General features: G+C 42.7%; 1 protein-coding gene across 1 annotated transcript in view; it reads left to right on the top strand.

The window, feature by feature from the left end:
• The first annotated feature begins 600 nt into the window (after window positions 1-600).
• LOC139450982 (serine/threonine-protein phosphatase 6 regulatory ankyrin repeat subunit A-like) overlaps window positions 601-21,877 on the top strand; it is an 81,127-nt gene continuing 59,850 nt past the window's right edge. Inside the window, exon 1 of the mRNA XM_071232806.1 lies at window positions 601-649. Coding sequence (XP_071088907.1) covers window positions 607-649 — 43 coding nt within the window. The 5' untranslated portion in view covers window positions 601-606. The remainder of the gene's footprint in view (window positions 650-21,877) is intronic.

Genomic DNA, 21,877 nt, shown 5'->3' with positions numbered 1-21,877 from the left:
TCTGCGATCGGTCCTCTGCTCAGCATTCCGCCGTTCCTGGTTCATTGTCACAGAAGGCGCAGCGCGGTCGGTCGGCTGCCAAGAACGCTGATCGAAACTCTATCAATCTGAGCAAGTAAGGGGGAGTATTTTGAGAACTCATTGGCGTTTTAATACGTTAGAGCGTCGTGATATAAAAAATCGAAAACAAACAGTCGGTGGATTAATCAAGAGGACAAACTATTTTCTTATTGACACAAGACGTCCTAATCGTCGTTTCAGTTCAGGCAATGCGGTTTCGTTCAAGTTCTGACGGTTTTGGTGATTGTGGAAACTTATGAAGAAGTTATTGATCGCTTGCACGGAAGGTTTTTCACTTTTTTCACGTGCAAGGTAGTTTCTTGGAAGACAGATTGAAGAAACCGGTGTGCGGGAACGATTTTTCTCTGCGGTCTGAAGGATAAATCTAAAGTTACAAGTTCTGCCAGTGTGGGGTATCGGCGAATGTGATTCGGGGTTTGTTCTCCGGAGATTTTCTTGAGTGGGAATTCTTGTTATGCAACGTCGTTGTTTGTGGCAACAGCTGATACGTTAGGTTGTTGTGTGGACAACACTACCTCTTTCACAATGGATAACCGAGCGCGGGATTTTGCCAGGCTCAATTTCTCAAGTAAGTACAGGGTCTCGAAACTAAAAACACTGAATCACCCAATGGTAACAGGAAAACATATTTAATGTGATTTCTAAACTGATTGTGTCTTTTTAAGAATGTTTTGTTGCCCGCGCGCGTGCTTGCGCGTTTGTGTCTGTGTGTGGTTGGTGGATTTGTACAAAAGATCAACAAACATAATTCGGTCACTGCTGACACTAACATTTTTGAACGTGTCTGAGTGTGTCGTGGGTAATTACTCAATTACTTGTGTTATATGATCCCCATGTTCCTCATATAATCATCTCAGATATGTCCCACAGCGTATCAGTTTGGCATCAAGTATAAAACTAAATTCTGAAGAGGTAAGGCAACCAAGTGGCTACTACATAACTGAACCTTTCTGGTATCTCAAATTATAAGTATGTACCTCCATGAGATGTCAAATCTCTTCACACTCCATCAGTATTAGATTACCCCACTTTGTGATTTAACATTTTAAACCAGAGTTGAACATTTCGTCACATGATATACATTAAGACATGTTGTAAACTGAAAATAATAAAAGACTTAAAGGGGGGCTAGACTCACGCCAGTTGGCAATCCCAGCCTGTTTGATTCAAAACATTCCAAACCCATATTTTTGTCTGCTGAGTTTTGTCAAACTCCATGAGGCATATGAATCTAGAAGTGTCCTTACAACGAAAAGAAAATATCTCAATATTACACATGGCACCACAAACAATATCTGGAGGTAGACGTTTTGTCTTCAAAATGGGTTTATCTCAACTCCTCTTATGTTTTTTTAATAGACAGCAATAATACAATCCAAACCTGACCAATATCTATCACACCCACCAGCATTACTTAGGACGACGTTCCTGTATGCCTTGCTCTGTCTTTACAAGCAGCCGCTTAGACCCTACGTCTCGACTCGGTGTGCAAATTATTTTTTCACTTCAGACACGTAATTTCCTTACCGAAACATGACATCGTCTAGAAAGGATCATAAGGGCCTTCATATGTAAATGTTGGACCAAGAAAGCCCGAGTAGAAACAGTTGTTATCAGCGAATCATGAATAAAAGATAGGTAATATAGTATATAGATCGTTTCATAGGACGAGGGGCGTGTGATGGTAATGTTTAGATAGTATAGAGTTTAGGAGGAATGAACGAATATTGGTATGGCTTCCAGTAGGTTAGTCACAATGGCAAGGTACACATTCCCGAAGACATTCTTAACTGTCCATCGGCCCATAGGTCGTTCGTTTAGAATACACAGTGCTGAAGCAACACATACGAATTCAGACGAGAATATACCCGTGTGCTCATTATTAAATGGTAGGTTGTGACAATTGTTAAAATAGTTGTTATGAAATGTATACATGGTTCCTTTAAAGGACATTTCAGTAACTAATCAATCAAGGGTGATCCCACGGTTAAGTGAAGGATAATTGAGACTAAATATAATTTGAGGTAATGGAAAATGAATTCTGTCAAACGTGTTTCTTACAGTTACTGTAGGCTTGTTCTCATACAGGCTTGATATGGCTGGTCTGGTGTAAATCACATTTCGAGGTTTCGTCTCTAACGGGATCCGGTAAGTGTGGGTTCAACTTCCAGATCAATCCTGATTGATTACTGGTTTGTCAGCACCTTACCCGTGCTCGTGAGTTTAACCGAAGAGGAAAACTGCTTCACTTTGTTCCTCAAACATGAAGCTGACCCCCGTGATATTACTGAGATACTTCTCAACTAACATTTAAACATCTGGGTATTTAGGCGAACAATTGACTTACCTTTGCATGTGTTTGTGTCTCCCAACGGTGGGGCAGGATCCGCTCACCTTTTCGCGAAAATCTGGTTTCATTACTATTTGATAGCATTCATTAACACATACTTACCATATTGCCGTACAGTGGACAGCTTTCAGTGGTATTTTTCTGATCCTTTCACATAAACTGCACCAATTTTTTGTCTTTTACACCCAGTGGAAAGTTTCGTCGGACAATCGAGACGAGTTATATTCCATGATTATGAAAAGGATTTTGTCGCATTTATTTAAACAAAACTCCAGCGATCCATTTCCATCGTTCAGCCGAATGTTCAGTTTTGCATGTACAGTTTAATCATTATTTTCGTACAATCGACACTTTTGGCAGAGTTTTTAAATGACTTTGGAAAGGGCTTTGTGGCTTTTATTTCACTTATCCAAACCTCTCCGCTTCAGGATGAATTACCCCTGTGGATCCTGTCGAGTGTTGAATAAATGATCCTATATGTGTTCATCTCGTGTTAAAGCGGCACTAATTATCACGACAAAAAAAATGCATCAATCAGAATTTGCATTAATAATGTATATATCACCCCTGTCTCCCTGACGCCCATTGGATACCATCTACAACTGAAATGAAATTAACACGGTGTGCAGACGCTTTACTTCAAAAAGTCACAAGTAGGCTGACCTCCCTCCAGTATTAAGACTCTCATAGTCGAATATGCCCTGATTCTTTACATAATTCAGCGCCAAGTGTCTTGTAGTCTTCCCAAAGGGTCAACATCAGAACCGACGAGGGAATACAGGTTGAATCTCACAGCGAGTCAGAGAGTCTAAGTCAGGAAAAAACTAATAAACCAGTATGGTAACCTTTGTAATATTGGATTAATATTTCACATTGTGAGTAGCTTGTGAAAATTCAAACAGATATTATAATATAAGGGACGTGACTTTATGTTGAGTTGATGATGCATTTAATGAGAACAATAAATTCATCTTTCGTTGGCATTGACTGAAACAAATGTGATAGCCAGAGTTTTGTTTGTTTCTTGTTTAACGCCGCACTCAGCAATATTCCAGATGTATGGCGGCGGTCTGTAAATAATCGAGTCCGGACCAGACAATACGGGTATTGACATCTTAGAATCGATCTACCTTGTGTAAGCCTCATATATGTAAACTACACACAGAATCATCGTTATTTGTTAACCCTTATATGTGTCAAGGGAGGACAACATTATAACAATAATCTGCAGAAAGGACTTATTATTCACTTATTGCTTCAAAGCCAAATTGATGATGTTTCTTTTTGTTTACTTGTTTGTTAACGCCGTATATAGTAATATTCTAACTGTATGACAGCGGTCTGTAATTATTCAAGTCGGGACCAGAAAATCAAGTTATTGGCATCATGAGCATCGATCTATGCAACTGGGATACGATGACATGCATCAACCAAGACAGCGCGCCTGACCACCCGATCCTGTTGGTCGCTCACAAGTATAGGTTGTTGAAGACCAGTTCTAACCCGGATCTTCACGGGATGGCCAAAGGGATTCAGGTCATTAACATTACCACTTTGGTGAATGACAAGAGTAAAGATATAATGTGGCCAAACCTAACCGCGAATCTGACTCGAATCCATCACGTCTAAGGGACGCAACTCCGAACGGCTGGTTGCGTCGCCTTACACCTAAACACTTCCGGTCTTCTCGGCCTTAAGAACACTTTTCTGAGAGAGGTTTGAAGCAGGCGCTCTCTTCATTACACATGTAATCAGATCTATATCATTATTATACACAGGCAGCCGTACGTAAGCCATGCTGTGCAGCTATTACAGACAGGCTGTTCCCAAAATAGAAGCTATGCATGAATTACATGCTTGTAAATGTATGCAATGCAACGAGCTAAAGAAACTTTGGGTTTTTATTCCACTTTTATACACATTTCAAGATTGCTACACTCATTTTATGGCATCATCGACTGGCCCCATGTCTGTGTTACCTTCGACTTTGTCTGAAGTCACATATTCGATCGCCCAATTATACACGAATACCCATATGTATTGTCATGATAATTTTTGAATATTAATATGATGTCATATAAATGCCAGACTGATCTCATCTGTAGTTTCCCCCATTGGGACTTGACATTTCGAGGACGGATATTTCATTAATATATATGACCCTTTTCTTAAACCGAGCTACAAATGGCTCATTACGAAGTGTTACCATCAGTCCTGTGTCTAATCTATTACCAAGATGCCATGTTTTCCAAGTAAATGTAACATTAAAGACGCCTCCATGAAAACAGACCGTTGTCATTAGCACGACGCCAATGTTAGGAAGCACACGTCCATCTCCTTTCAACGTTGCCGGCCTCAGATTTGAGTTTTTGTTTACTCGGCGTCCAATTACAGCTATCTATTGAATCTGGTCCTTGCATCTATCAGTTACATCCAATTCCTTTCTTATGCCTGCTGTTTTTATTCTACTAAATTAGAACAGGCAGCCAACGATTGATCTGACAGAGATATGAGGCAAATGAAGGATGCTACCTTGGATGTATCTCACGGAGGTGGTAGGTGTTCCTGCGCAAGTCAGTGTCAAGTCAGCGTCATTGTTCCAGCCACCAAGATACGGATAGAGTTTCTGTTTTAACCTATTTACAAAAATTCGATTACGGTCTATCAATGGAACTATAGATCTTCCTCTTCCCATACGAACCGCATATATGTGTAGGTATCGCGGGACTGTTTCACGTTCACAATGTATGCCCAAACCATTGGCAAAACTACGTCAGATATTTTACCGATCCATTGTTTTGAAAATTAAGAACAATTAGTTTAGTAGATTTAATTTATGAAAAATCACCTTTGCTAAATTCTTTAGAGTGCGTGGATCCCGGAATAAATTTGCATTCTTATTTGACAATACAAGGCCGTGAACGAACATGCCATAACTATTCATCAGCGGCACCTTTGTCTCGTGTAAAATATTTTAACGGTATCTTCGTCGTGTGCGACCGTGAATATCCGGGGTAGAAGAGGTCTTCATCAACCCATGCTTGCCGTAAAAGGCGACTATGCTTGTCGTAAGAGGCGACTAACGGGATCGGGTGGTCAGGCTCGCTGACTTGGTTGATGCATGTCATCGTATCCCAATTGCGTGGATCAATGCTCATGATATCAGTCATGATATATGTCTGGTCCAAACTCTATTATTTAGAGACCGTTGTCAGATAGCTGGAATATTGTTGAGTGCGGCGTTAAATAACAACAAACAAACAAACTTCGTGGCGTGCGACAGATTATATAATAGATCCATCTGTCGATTAACAGATTTCATTTCGTGTGACAGATTCTGAAAAGGTGCCCATGCCTCGTGTGACAGATGATGTAGTGTCTGCCAAATTCTATGTGCCAGAGTAAGGTCTACAAAACAATGTGGTGATTTAAGACGCTGGGTTGTTAAATTGAGCAGGTATTTCCCTTAGAAGCCGTGGTATACATATATACACACATCGTCCGAGAGTAACGACAGTGACAGCACAGTGTCCATCAAGCGAGAAGCGCGCACGAAGACCTGCATGTTGTGTCTGAAGACGCTGTATGTCATCCCTGCTTGTGGAACCGTGGGGCATAAAACATAGGTCATAGGGACTGCGAATATTGGTTCACATGTCAGTGGAAACATCCATTAGCATTGCGGCTTCGTGTCTACAGAATGCTGTCATGGTGTTGGCACTGCAGGCATATATTGCTGTTTTACTAATGGACTAAACAAGGTACACACCTCCCAAAAGGTGGTCATTAAGACCATTTCAGGCACAGGACCGTCACGACCATCTCAGGCAAAGGACCGTCACGACCATCACTGGAAAAGGACCGTCACGACCACCACAGGCAGAGGACCCACACGATCACCACAGGCACAGGACCTACACGACCACCACAGGCACAGGACCGTCACGACCATAACAGACACAGGACCGTCACGACCATCATAGACACAGGACCTACACGACTACCACAGGCACAGGACCTACACGACTCCGACAGGCACAGGACCGTCACGACCATAACAGACACAGGACCGTCACGACCATCACAGACACAGGACCTACACGACTACCACAGGCACAGGACCGTCAAGACCATAACAGACACAGGACCGTCACGACCATCATAGACACAGGACCTACACGACTACCACAGGCACAGGACCGTCAAGACCATAACAGACACAGGACCGTCACGACCACCACAGGCACAGGACCTACACGACTACCACAGGCACAGGACCGTCACGGCCATCACAGACACAGGCCAGTCACGACCATCATAGACACAGGACCTACACGACTACCACAGGCAGAGGACCCTCACGACCACCACAGGCACAGGACCTACACGACTACCACAGGCACAGGACCGTCACGACCATCACAGGCACAGGACCGTCACGACCATCACAGGCACAGGACCTACACGAGCACCACAGGCAGATGACCGTCACGACCATCACAGGTACATGACCTACACGACTACCACAGGCAGAGGACCGTCACGACCATCACAGGCACAGGACCGTCACGACCATCACAGGTACATGACCTACACGACTACCACAGGCAGAGGACCGTCACGACCATCACAGACACAGGACCGTCACGGCCATCACAGACACAGGACCGACACGACCATCACAGGTACAGGACCTACACGACCATCACAGGCACAGGACCGTCACGACCATCACAGACACAGGACCTACACGACTATCACAGGCACAGGCCCTACACGACCATGGTTTTGTAGGCAGGATCGTGATACGGTGGCATCCGTGTAAATACCATACATTAATACATTAATCTTGAGTCACGACCATCACAGACACAGGACCGTCACGACCATCACAGGTACATGACCTACACGACTACCACAGGCAGAGGACCGTCACGACCATCACAGACACAGGACCGTCACGGCCACCACAGACACAGGACCGACACGACCATCACAGGTACAGGACCTACACGACCATCACAGGCACAGGACCGTCACGACCATCACAGGCACAGGCCCTACACGACTATCACAGGCACAGGCCCTACACGACCATGGTTTTGTAGGCAGGATCGTGATACGGTGGCATCCGTGTAAATACCATACATTAATCTTGAGTCTGCAGGACTGTCTCTGCCTGTCTGTGATCTACGAGTAGGAACTCTCTTAGACCTTTTGAAAATGTGCTAAGTGACGCAGGATTTACCAAACTAGTGAAACCCACATTAGCTGTATAAGGATAATAATCGAGACGGCTATGGATTCTCTTAAAAGGACATACATGGTCATTTGTCTCCCCTGTTTTAAAAGCGTGTCATACGACTTTTCCTCAACTTAGTAAAGCTTTCAATAAGATTTATGGTCGACATGTGAATGATAAAAATGATATCTGTTCCCATGTGTTTTACAGGTGAACACTTGCTTTGCCTTTACATGTGTTTGTGACGGGTGGCGCCGGTGGGGCAGGATACGCTTACCGTTTCGCGAACACCTGGTATCATCACAATTGGAAAGCGATTCATAAACGCGTGGTTATGTCGGAATCTGTCGGTGACATTAAAGAAACTGTTTTGTCGTTTTTACTTGGAACAGAACTGTATTTCGCTCAAGTCGAGAACCTGATTGTGCGAGTTGCTGCCCCGTCTACCGGAAACGACAATTGAACAGATTTAAAGTTTACCTCTTATCGGCAATATCTCGACCATGTAACGCTGAGAACAGAAATATAATCTATCGCGCTTCTGGCACAGCTTCTGCATAAGTGCTATGGAACATCTTAATTGGCTGCATTATCATATGTATGCGCTCAAACAGTCTCTAACACACAAGTGTGTTCGCATGTTGAGACGTCACTATCACGTTACAGTGTGATCCTACGTCACTATCAAGTGCCAATGTGTTGAGACGTCACTATCACGTGACAATGTGTTAGAACGTCACTATCACGTGGCAATGTGTTGAGACGACACTATCACGTGGCAGTGTGTAGAGACGTCACTTTCACGTGACGGTGTGTAAAGACGTCACTATTACGTAAGTTTGTTAATACGTCGCTATCACTTGACAGTGTGTAGAGACGTCACGTCACGTGACAGTGTGTTTGGACGTTACTGTCACGTGACTATATGTTGAGATGTCACCATCACGTGACAATGTTTACTGACGTCACTATCATGTGACAGTATGTTTAGACGTCGCCATCACATGATAATTTGTAGAGACGTCACTGTCACATGACTATGTATAGACGTCGCCATCACATGATAATGTGTAGAGACGTCACTAACACGTGACTGTAGAGACGTCGCCATCACTTGACAGTGTGTAGAGACGTCGCCATCACGTGATAGTATGTAGAGACGTCACTGTCAGCAGTTGTGTGTAGAGGCGACACTATCACGTAGCAATGCTGCAATTCCACAATTTCACACCTCACGACATTTTAATCTGAATCGCATTAATGGGAGAGTTCTAACAATTGAGCGTGCTTCATTGTATAATGGAACTGAATACGATCGGCCTTCGGTAACAGTGCACTGTATCGAGTTCGAGATAAGCGGACATAATACATGTTACAAGTATTGAGGCAGTCAACGAATTATGGGGACATTCAAATACTGATAAATAATGAAGAGCGATGAAAATCGAGTTATCAGTGTTCGAGATAACACGGTTTCGCTAAATATGTCTGACAGTGAGGCGTGTTTGCGCCAGTGCTCGAGAGAGCGTAATGTGTCTCTCTAACTAACCACGGAGACTGAAGCCATCGTACAGAAACGTATATCAAGTCCTGAATGTGGGAACCAGATAACAACAGAAAATGGGGCGGCGGGGTAGCCTAGTGGTTAAAGCGTTCGCTCGTCACGCTGAAGACCCAGGTTCGATTCCCCACATGAGCACAATATGTGAAGCCCATTTCTGGTGTTCCCCGCCGTGATATTGCTGGAATATAGCTAAAAAGCGGGTTGAAGCCATACTCACTCACTCATGAGAAAAAATGTGTAACAAATGTTGAAAATGTATTTTATATCATGATGAAAAGGGGCATTTGATCAAGTAATTTATTTTTGTAGTCATTATGATGCGTCAAGCCCAAAAAGTGGATCCACGTAATCCTTCATAACATATGGTCATACTCAACTTCACAAGTAATAAGCACATTTGATAGGGCACACTGCTGTTGTATGAGATTCAGTATTGATTTCACAGACGTTGTGAACAATTTGATAGAGCATGCATCTATAATCAAGTTACTAATGCTCGCCACATGAATAAAAGATAGACATACACAAATTCGCGGATGTTCATGTTAGCTTCAGAAATGTTGGAGTGGCTCAATTGGATGCGATAAAATGCACTCTTCTCTATAAAATGCACTCTATATATAAACTTTCATGCTGTTAACGAGAAGGACAGTTATCTGAATCAAAATATTCTGTTGACTCTGCACATTGCATTCCGAAACACTCTGAAAACTGCTGGTATATTTAATGTTGAAAGTTTTTTTAATTGATATGTTTTGTGAATTTCAATTTTTGACTTGGTTTGTTTATTGTTTTTGTTTGTAACAACTAAAACGTCCAATGAATGGGTATATGCGTAGATTCATGGCGCGTTTGTGTTCTATTCGGACGACGGTTGTTGTCATTATTGGTTTTAATATTTTTATGAAATTAGCTGTGCGTCGCATCTACCAGAATCATCAACATACATCACAACCTACAGTACGCCTCGTTCCATACCCGATCGATCCCCATATTAATGTTCTGTTGCTGTAAAACATATTCTTGAAATGAAAGCGACAACACGGTTTCCATATACATAAGAAATCTCCGCTGAAAGCAGAGTCGATTGTATCGCCGAATATATCTTGGGCATGTTTTTTATAACTATCAAATAGTGATGACCGGATTTTTTCGCGAAAAGTTTAGCGTATCCTGCCCCAGTGGTGACACCCGTCATAAACACACGTAAAGGCAAGTCAACTGTTCACCTGGCAAAGCATATGGTCAAAATAAAGAATTGCATCAGACATAATTTTTGTCAATGACGCGTCAAACTTGAAAATGTCCTCCACGTGTTTACCATAAAACATTTTAAAGCTTTACTGAGGCCTAGAATGTCGTATCCTTAATCAAACAACGTCTGAGGAAGAGTCGTACGACGTAAAACTAATTAAAACGATAATGACATCACCCACACGCTCGTCCGAACAGAAAACAAACGTGCAAAGAATCTACGCATATGTCTATTCATGTTACGTTTTCTGTTTAACGGCGTATTCAGCAACAGTGCTGTTATATGACGGCATCCTGTAAATAATCGAATTTGACCAAACAAAATGATTGATATTACATGCAACGATCAACGCCCTCGAGGTACCGAGACAGGCAATCAACCAAGTCACCGATCATGACCACCCGTTCCATTGAGTCGCCTCTCCGACCAATTCTAACCCGCTATCCCCACTGGTGTTATGTCCGCCCATTCAGACCTAGACGCTGGGTGGGGTGAGGAGAAATGGCGTTTAACGTTGCGTGTGACTGCTTTTATCAGTCCTGTCTTGTATTAGTTTTGAAGTTCTAGTCCACTGAGATACCATGTCGCAGCTTAACATGGATACCCCACGCAGACACATATGCTGACTCTGAGCGTCAGCTGACTTTATCCCGAGTGACAGGCAGGGAAACACAAGTACCATCTTTTACCGTATTTTGGTATGACGCGGCTTGGGATCAACCACCGTCCTTCAGTTCTCCGGGCAGACGTTCTATCCACTAGCCCAGGGATGCGGTCCTAGACATATAGAAATGAACTAGATACATGACTATAAAACAAGATGAGAAAGTACGATAACATGCAGTAGATGGCAGCTGCATTTATGAATTAAACACGTTACTATGCAACAGTATTCACATCTCCTATCCCAACAAACGCACAATGACTATAGAGGTGCCGTGGTCTAATGGCGTCCGCCCGGAGAGTGGAAGGTTCGGAGTTCGATCCCTGGCCACGTCATACCAAACGACGTTAAACCATGGTACTTGTTGTTACCCTGTCTGGCGCTCGGCATTAAGGGGCTAAAACAAGGACTGGTCGGCTCGGAGTCTGCGGTTTCTGCGAATGGTATTTCAGTGGACCAGCACTATAAAATCGGCATCAGTCCGGACTAGTACAAGCAGACACACACACACACACACACACACACACACACACACGTGCATGCGCGTCGCTATATAAGTGCGAGGCGTGATACCCCATTTCACCTCACCTTTAAAGAGACGGACGTTCAGGCGACTTGAGAGGAAATAGAGACATGACTGACAAACAGTCTGGAAAATGACACAAAAAGCAGCAGTTGGTGACGTAAAATACATCAGTTATAGGAGACCTGGTTTACCTGTGTTGTCTGTGTGTTATCCTTCAATGATTAATGTACTACGCACTAACTAAAAGCTATGATAACAATACAAACATGGGCAAGAACACAAACCCTTACAACTGATTTATTCGTTGTGTCAGCATTGTTCTGAATCATTTAACCATATTGGTTTTCCTAGTGACGGTTATTGAGGGACGAGGGGTTCAACGAGGATTGTAGATCAAATATTGATATCACTGCATTAAGCAAAGAATGCGCTGGCAAAAATAAACTATGACCACTCAGAAATGCAAGATGATAAATTAGAAAACTATCTATCAGTTATATACACTAGAATGCCTATGATAATTAAGTGTCGTTACCTTAGTGGAAATATATAATGTGCGCGTTAAATGATCCATAACATGGCCCCCAGTTGGCGCTAATGGTCCGAAGTGTACTTGTGTTAATTATCAAACATGGACGGACACATCGAATAACCATTATCTACATTTTATTCATCAGGTTGATGTTACAGTCAGCTGCTCAGTTTGTTTACCTTTGATATATTTACATACAGAGTATTAAGGTAACTTATTTATGTTTTGTTGTGCATTATATCATGGCTCGGTTTGAAAGAACGGTTTCAAATTGTTTCATCTTTAACTATGAATCTTGATGCTAACATCGCAGCCTGCTTCATTGTCATGCCTTTGTCTGTGTGTGTTCAGGTGAACACTTGACTTGCTTTACATTGTGTTTACAGGTGGGTCAGGATACGCTCACCTTTATGAGAAGACCCATATCATCATTATTTGATAGTGATTCATAGACAGATGGTATGGTTGGTGATTTTGGGTGAAATTGGGTTTAACGTCGCGTCAAAGATAATTGCACTTATATAGCGACGTGCATGCACGTATGTGTGTATGTGTGGCTGCTTGTACTAGTCCGGACTGATGCCGATTTATAGTGCTAGCTCACTGAGATACCATGCTGCAGTTTAACATTAATGCCCCACTCAGACACAGTATACTGACTCCGAGCCGACAAGTCCTTGTTTTAGCCCCTCAATGCCGAGCACCAGACAGGGTAACAACAAGTACCATCTTTTAACGTCTTTTGGTATGACGCGGCCGGGGATCGAACCCCGGACCTTCCGCTCTCCGGGCGGACGCTCTACCACTAGACCACGGAATCGGTCTGGTATGGTTGGAATAGTACAAAGCACTCTGCTTTTAGTAGAGATTTCTTATGATTATGGAAATATTTTTGTAGGTTTTATTTATTTCCGATGTGTGTATCGGCTTACAGTACTCCATAGCGCCACTGACGTAGCCCTGCATATTGTAAGCAAGGTACCAGACATTGTCTTACTTTATAATAACCGTTAAAATTGAAATATTGAAAAATCTTCTTTAAAATGATTGCTAGGTTTTAATCACCATTGTTATGAGATCAAAGTGAGAATGAGAGAGAGAGAGAGAGAGAGAGAGAGAGAGGAAGGGGAATCCGAGGGTTCTAATACATCACCTGGTGACGTCACTATTTGAAAGTGATTCATCTTATTCATCAAGATATCCTCGGAATCGTACAATAGATTCTACTTTTATAAAATTCTTATGAATATGGTCAGGGTTTTGTCGCTTTTATCTATACATCTGTATGTTTTTGCATGAATTATTTTTCAACTTTTCTTGATGGTGCACATTGGTCCTGTGGTACCACATTCGTGAAATCCCTGTCACGGACATAGTGCCAACCAAGGGCCACAATCGGCCGATCTTGGATTCAAACTCGCAACCAGTGAGTTCTGGTTTCGGACCGAGTTTCAGAAGCTCTGTACCGCCACGCTCCGTCAAACTCACTAGAGACTAATGTGAAAAAAATTCCAAACCACATTGCAGCCAGAATTATATCGTTAATTCAAACTAAAAGTCTCCATGATGAAGCCCGATCACATAACCATATCAGAGGCGCCTTCTTCATCGAGTTTGTTGACGGAACCCGCTATGGCAATACCACTGTAATTGTGTTTCTCTTTATTAACCACTTTCTGAGATATCAAAGCCCCGCAGCAGTACAATTTAGAAATATAAATCCCTCTGTCAAATACAGAGTGTGACAGTAAACGATCAATTTCAGAATATAAATATAACCTAGCGTTTAAACCGATAAATGGGTCCAGTTGCTCTCAACACGTATTTTCAATTTTCTATTGTGTGGTTTCTAAATTGTTCGACAGAGTGCTACATAGAGGGTTTAAACAGAGAGATTACGATCGCGTGTGTGTGTGATCAGGCAGATCTATTCCCGGGGGGATCGATACGTTCCGAACGCTGTAACCCCCGCCAGCAGAACTTAACACAGAATAGTTATCGTTATGGATCCGAGTCGACTCTTCATTTAGCCTAAGTTCATAAAAACAAATGGTAAACCGTTCTGGTGCCATGTTGGTTAACGTTATATGTTCTTGTGTCCCAACTTAACAACGGTTCTTGGGTGTAAGTGAGTCCGGGGCGGTCGGGTAGCCTAGTGGTTAAAGCGTTCGTTCGTCACGCCGAAGACCCGGGTTCGATTCCCGACATGGGTACAATGTGTGAAGCCCATTTCTGGTGTCCCCCGCCGTGATATTGCTAGAATATTGCTAAAAGCGGCGTAAATCCATACTCAGTCAGTCAGTCAGTCAGTCAGTGAGTTCTCGTTGATGGCAGCGAACGTAGTATTGGTGGTTGGCTGTTTGGGGTTTTTTTGTTTAACGCGGCACTCAGCAATATTACACCTATATGGCGGCGGTCTGTAAATAATCGAGTCTGGACCAGACAATCCAGTGATCAATATCATGAGCATCGATCCACGAAAGTGGGATACGATGACATGCATCAACTAAGTCAGCGAGTCTGACCTCCCGATCCCGTTAGTTGCCTCTTACGACAACCATGGGTTGCTGAACACGTATTCTAACCAGGATTTCACGATTCGTATTAGTGACAGTATTATCTTGTAAGTTTTAACAAATTGTTCGAGTAATTTTGCGTCTTAATGCAGTACAATAGTTGACTAAATACACAGCCGGGCAAAAGAAAGTATACTCTTGAAACTTCACACATCATTCTGCTCATTACTGTGTACCGTGACATTGCGAACCCCATGTTCCTTGAGACGTCATGTGCACGTCACCTGTTGTGATATACTCATTAATATGAAGGATGTAATATCGCTTATAATACCCTATCAAATACATCACCATCGAATAACCATTTCTTGTTTCTAGCCACGATCCAACATGTGTTATACTTTCTTTGACTGTTACTTACATGTAGTTAATGTACCATCCTAACGAGGGACAGTGGTAGCCCAACTGATAAAGTGTTCTCTGATCACGCCGCATGCCTGGGTTCAAGTCCACATAGTGCCAATACTCATTCTTGCAGTGACATAGCTGGAATGTCTTCCTTAATCACTCAGTATTGAAACAAAATATCTTTGTATGTTCAATTGTTTAAATAGAGAATTTTAGAGACACGTTTTTCGTCATTGACATATGCCATATTACATGTTAAATTAGGTATAACATTAACGAGCACAAATGAGTGTTTTCTTTAGCTAAGATGTGCACTTTAGTCTTACCCGTTGTGGAATATTAAAGGAGGGGCGATGCGGCATTGCTGGGTCGTGTACATTGCCTCAGGCTCCCGTGGATTTAGGGTTAGAAGCCCCCAGCAACCAAATCTTGTACGAGGCGTCCTAGTGGATCGAGAGGTCAGGCTCGGTAACTTGGTTGATAGCGTGTCATCGTACCCAACGGCGTGGATTACTGGAGTGTCTGACTCGATTATTACAGGTGCCGTCAAATGGCTGGAATATTGCAGACACAAAACAGACAAAGAAAACATTGCATCAAGTGCAGGTCTAGATGTTGTAACTGACATCGTCCCTATGTAATTAGTGTTATCACTAACTGATAGATCCATGTCCATCAAAACTGATTAAAACACAAACTACGTGGCTTTTGAATTCCAAAAATTTACATGTGCTTCCGCGACCGAGATCCATCCTTTACCCATTCAGGTATTTTTTTTATAATATCTCTACAATCTGTAGCATGAACTTCAAAGCGAGGCGATAACATTATATGTGACATCCACTGAATTCTACAAAATTAAATCTGCTTTGAGATAAATGCATCTCGGGAGTTGAGCACCTGTCGCTCAATTACAACTACAGGATCGATACTAGCCTGTACAACAAGGGTCAATAGAGAAAGTGTAAATCACGATCGCTTCCCTGGCAGATGTGAATGACAAATATAGAGTCTACAAAATCAAATACCATCACACTTGAATTACCGCCTTTGATGTCAGGGCGTGTATTCCGACACACAAATATACCATCTGTGATCAATGATTGTGAGCCAGAGTTGAATGCTTTCAAGCCGTTGGGCTTTTGCTTAATCTACCCTGTACCAAACCCAATCACCATAAGCTTTGTGTGTTTCCCTGGTGAGGGCAAGAGTGGTTCAATCCGGCCACAATCCACTGTATAAGTAACAGTGACGACACCCTTTCCATAATCGTTTGAAGTCTCTGCTAAAATAATTGTAACCATCATTTAGCTGTGACACTAGGTGTTCGCAAAACCCAGCTTCCGAATACCTGATTAGTTCTAGGTTTTTCAGCGCTTTACCCGTGCTCGTGGTTTTCACGAATGTGGTAAACTATACTCACGAATGGCCGCCATGTTGGTGACGTCGTCCTCACTTCAACAAAGGCCTTTCTAACTAACACACACACACACGCGCGCACGCGCGCGCGCGCGCACTGCGGTTCATGAAGAACGGCTGTCATCACTATATCTTTTACGGCGATATCTTCAAATCTAAAGAAACTATCGTTTCAATTTTGTTTTCTTACTCTTAGTTTTCTGAATACATTGTCGACTCGTACTCAACCCAGCGAATAGTTTTAGTGATGACACCAGACGTTCGCGAAAGGCTTGAGCGTATAATGTCCCACTGGCGACACAGGTCGGAAACACATGAAAGGCAAGACACTGACTCCCCTGGGGGAACACGCGGAAATGTGGTACCAGTCAAATATACGGAATTACATCGGACATCATTTTGGTCATTGGTGCGTCAAATTTGGAAATGTCCTCAACATTTATGAAAGCTTTACTAAGGTTTTGAATGCTGTAACACTGATCAAACAACGTTTGTGCAGGAGTCGTATGATGCTCTTTGAAAACTTCGTAGAAAGCACACGCTCGATTGTACCTCAAATGTAGTTAAATGTAAACACCAAGGGCTGGAGCTGCTGGAATATTGCTCGACATAAAAGTAAAACTGATGGTTGGAAAGTTGAGTGAGTATGGTTTTACGCCGTTTTTAGCTATATTCCAGCAATATCACGGCGGTGGACACCAGAAATGGACTTCACACATTGTACCCATGTCGGGAATCGAAATCGAACCCGGGTCTTCGGCGTGACGAGCGAACGCTTTAACCACTAGGCTACCCGACCGCCCCTTGGAAAGTTGAATTCACCCCTGTTATATTGTTGATATTTCTTGTCACCCGGAATCTCTATGCATAGATCTGCATATGCAATAGACGAGACTGTATAACTGATCTCTTTTATTTCTGGCTCAGGTAAGGGGCACGGGTGGCCCAGTCTTCTAAGGCGCCGCGATTCGCTGTGCAGAGTTGCGTCCCTTGTGCACGCCAGAAATCTATGATTGTGGGTTGGAATCCCGATTCGCCCCGATTATGTTTCTTGGTTTGTCGCCACCATACCCGTGTTCGTGGGTTTCACCGAAGTGGTAAACGTCTGAGACCTGTATCACTTGGGGTTTTCCTCCAACATTAAGCTGACACGCCGCCATATAACTGGAATACTGTTAAAAGCGGCGTTAAAAACCAAACTCACCCACGCACTCTGGCTCAGGTGGATAAATCAGTGGAACGGAAATATAAAAAGTCAACGCCAGAGGAAAACAAGTCTCGATTATCCGCCGAAATAGATTCCATTGGACATAAAAGGCGAAAAATCAGACAGTTTGCCTAAACAGGTAAGTGTTTGTTTGAGAAGTGACGCCGCACACAATTATTCGACGACTGCCTGTAAACAAACCAGAAAATCAAGGGATATACAAAAATGGCCCCAAATGACAGACCAAGCGTCACCACGGCGCATATACTGATTTTGTTGAAACTAAACGCGATATCTTAATTTGAATTATAAGTCCAGCATTTTACATGTAAACAGTAAACTTCAGATGACAGTTTGTTTCATTTCTGACAGATTGTCGTCCCTCTTGCCATGCAGTCCTGTGCCCCGTAGTTGATGGGATCCGTTGTGCTATGAGTCCAGTGCTCGTAGGTTCCATCAAAATAAGCTTCAGTTTTGCTGGGTTGCTGACACCGCGTAATATAACCACAATACTGTATCTCAGTATATTCATGTCGACCCAATAGCCTAGTGGTTAAAGCGTTCGCTCGTCACGCCGAAGACCCGGGTTCGATTCCCGACATGGGTACAATGTGTGAAGCTCATTCCTGGTGTCCCCCGCCGTGATATTGCTAAAAGTGGCGTCGATACGTTCCGAACGCTGTAACCCCCGCCAGCAGAACTTAACACAGAATAGTTATCGTTATGGATCCGAGTCGACTCTTCATTTAGCCTAAGTTCATAAAAACAAATGGTAAACCGTTCTGGTGCCATGTTGGTTAACGTTATATGTTCTTGTGTCCCAACTTAACAACGGTTCTTGGGTGTAAGTGAGTTCGGGGCGGTCGGGTAGCCTAGTGGTTAAAGCGTTCGCTCGTCACGCCGAAGACCCGGGTTCGATTCCCGACATGGGTACAATGTGTGAAGCTCATTCCTGGTGTCCCCCGCAGTGATATTGCTGGAATGTTGCTAAAAGTGGCGTAAAACAAAACTCACTCACTCACTCTTTATGTCCACCATTTCATCAATTCTTCACCAACATATGTATTTTTTTATCCATTCTTTCATTTGTCAACACATAATTTCAAAAGAACCATTGACCTTGTTCCTGATCGTGAAGCCTTCAACTTGTCATCATGGTTCATTATGTAGACTCATTGGTAGTCCCCATCTCTTAGGTTCATTAGTACTTCCTGTGCAGCACTGACCATCTACCCGCTAAAGGCAACAATTATCACCAATGTTCCTGTCATGCCTAAAAGCTTTGGCTTTCCCTAATAACTCTCGTTATATTTGCCACCAGACAAATGGAGAGATAATATGATTGTCACTGTCATCATGGAATGAAATATGGCGGGATGGCTTCTTTGACTTATCACGGGTGTATTTAGGCCAGCGACACTTTCGTTGGCGGACCGGTATTAGTTCCGGCTTAATTGCAATGCCCGGAAATAAGCCTTAGTAATACCTATAATTTTTGGCTCAGAAATATAATCCTTTTCATATATATCACTGGGCCTTTGTACTGAATATTCTCGGGGCACGGTTAGCTCAGTGATCTAAGTAGTGGTTGGTAACAGGTTCGAATCTGAGAAATATAATCAATTTCATATAAACTATTCGACTTGTGTGCTGTATATTCTGGATCCCGGACAGCTCAGTGGTCTAAGTAGAACTTCCCCACGGGTTCGAATCTCAGAAACATTAATCTTTTTCACATCAACCCAGATTCCGAACAATGATTAGTTCTAGTTTTTTTCTGCGCTATACCCGTGCTCGTGGGTTTCACGAATGTGGTAAACTATACTTCCTTCTGTTGCTTATATTGAAGGTGCCGTTGAACGTATCTGGGTTATATTTTATATTTTGAAATTGATCGTTTACTGTCACACTCTGTATTTGACAGAGGGATTTATATTTGGAAGGCGCCTCTGATATGGCCAAGATCGGCCGATTGTGTCCCTTGGTTGGCACTATGTCCGTGACAGGGATTTCACGAATGTGGTACCACAGGACCAAGGTGCACCATCAAGAAAAGTTGAAAAATAATTCATGCAAAAACATATAGATAAAGGCGACAAAACCCTGACCATATTCATAAGAATTTTATAAAAGTAGAATCTATTGTACGATTCCGAGGATATCTTGATGATTAAGATGAATCGCTTTCAAATAGTGATGACACCATGTGATTGTATTAGACCCCTCGGATTCCCCCTCCTCTCTCTCTCCTCTGTAGCTTCTCATTCTTCTCTCTCTCACACTCTTTCTCTCTCACTCTCTCTCTCTCTCTCTGAATGTTTGTCATCACATCACTGTCTCTTTAACGGCGATATCTTCGAATCTAAAGGAACTATCGTTTCAGTTTTGTTTACTTAGTCTTCGTTTTCTGAATACATTGTCGATTCGTGCTCCACCCAGCGAGTTTTTGTTTGCAAAATGTGCTCATGTTGCAACTAGTCGATATTTCAGTGTACGAAACAGGCAAATAGCATACACATTTCTATAATTTGGAAGACACGTTAGTTTTTTTCTTTGGTAGGCCTGGTACTCGGGTATTCTCCTTGTCAGGTATGAATACCCCAATACCTCTGTTTACAGCTTTCAAAAGGTTTTATGGTAGACATGTGGAGGACATTTACAAATTTGACGCATCAGTAACAAATATGATGTCCGATGCAAATTCCATATTTTGACTTATGTTTCCGTGTTACTTCAGGTGAACAATTGATTTGCCTTTGCATGTATTTGTGACGGTGCCACCGGTGGTGCAGGATACACTCGCCTTTTCGCGAACACCTGGTATCATCACTATTTGATAGTGATTCATAAAAACATGCTCACGATATAGTCGGTTTCGTACAATCGACATTTCTATTGGATGTGGAAAGGTTTTTGTCGCTGTATTTACGTATAGAATTAAGACACACCTCGAAAGCATCAGTGTCTATTCTGTCACGTTCAAATTAACACTCACAGCGCCAAAAGTGATCTATAACGTAATGTTATCGTTCACACATCCCTATAAATTCACATGATTTGGATTGGTTGAATTGAACTTTTACACACCATCATTTAGCAGCGAATTGAATCGAACATAACAATACTGTCTGGGATATATTGAGTCCTAGTGCGGTTAGCAACCCCAGTTATTTCGCCAGTCCTTTTTTAAAGTAGAAGATGAAATTGATTGAACCATTTCCCACCGACACTATGGCTTCCATATGAGACTAGTTGCCTTTGGTAACTACTAAGTGTGTTGTTTACGTGGGGCAGTGGTTTGGATAATGTTTACACTTGATAGGAACAGCCCTAGTTGAGAGCAATTTATTGAAAATACGCTGACATCCCGACACCCAGTAGATTGGATGACGGCCAGTCCTTCAGTGGACTAACACAGGATATGTTTATGACCATCTGCTGATCGGGATGGTTAGCTAGGGCGACAATCTGATTGGTCCGGAGAGATTTATCCGTTGCTTACAAAATAATGCGCCCAGTGCATTCAGACTTGAACAGTGAATCGTGCATGATGGTGATTTTAGTTGCTTGCTTTTGTTTGGATGTTTGTTTGTTGTTTTACGCCGCACTCAGCAATATTCGACAACCAAGCTAGCGACAGCAATATCACGGCGGGGGACATCAGAAATGGGCTTCACACATTGTACCCATGTCGGGAATCGAACCCGGGTCTTCGGCGTGACGAGCGAAAGCTTTAATCGCTAGGCCACCCGGCCGCCCCTAAACAACAAACAGACAATCTTAGTGTGTCTAACGGTATATGTGTGTAGAGTGATACCGTTACGAATTGATCCTAAACATAACACTGTGCTTGAGTGGAAATGTTGGTTATTTTTAGTATACTAATACTTTGAATGGCCCTGTGAACAGCCGCGCCCCTTAGCCTAGTGAGGATCCGCTGGTTCGAATTCCAAATTTGGTCTCTTATCAGTCTCTTGACGTCAACGTCAACGACAAGTAAAGCTCTCTTCCTAGCTAAATCTAGAATGCTACTGTATATAGAGATTGTTAGCACTATGTTTGATGGGGTATTATTAATATCACATATTAGGGGGAATCGTTTCATGAGCGCCT

This window comes from Haliotis cracherodii, unplaced genomic scaffold, assembly GCF_022045235.1.
Source record: "Haliotis cracherodii isolate W230 unplaced genomic scaffold, xgHalCrac1.p SCAF_10, whole genome shotgun sequence".
NCBI lineage: Eukaryota > Metazoa > Mollusca > Gastropoda > Lepetellida > Haliotidae > Haliotis > Haliotis cracherodii.
The sequence above is the reverse complement of the archived record's forward strand: the minus strand, read 5'-3'. Positions and strand labels throughout refer to the sequence as shown.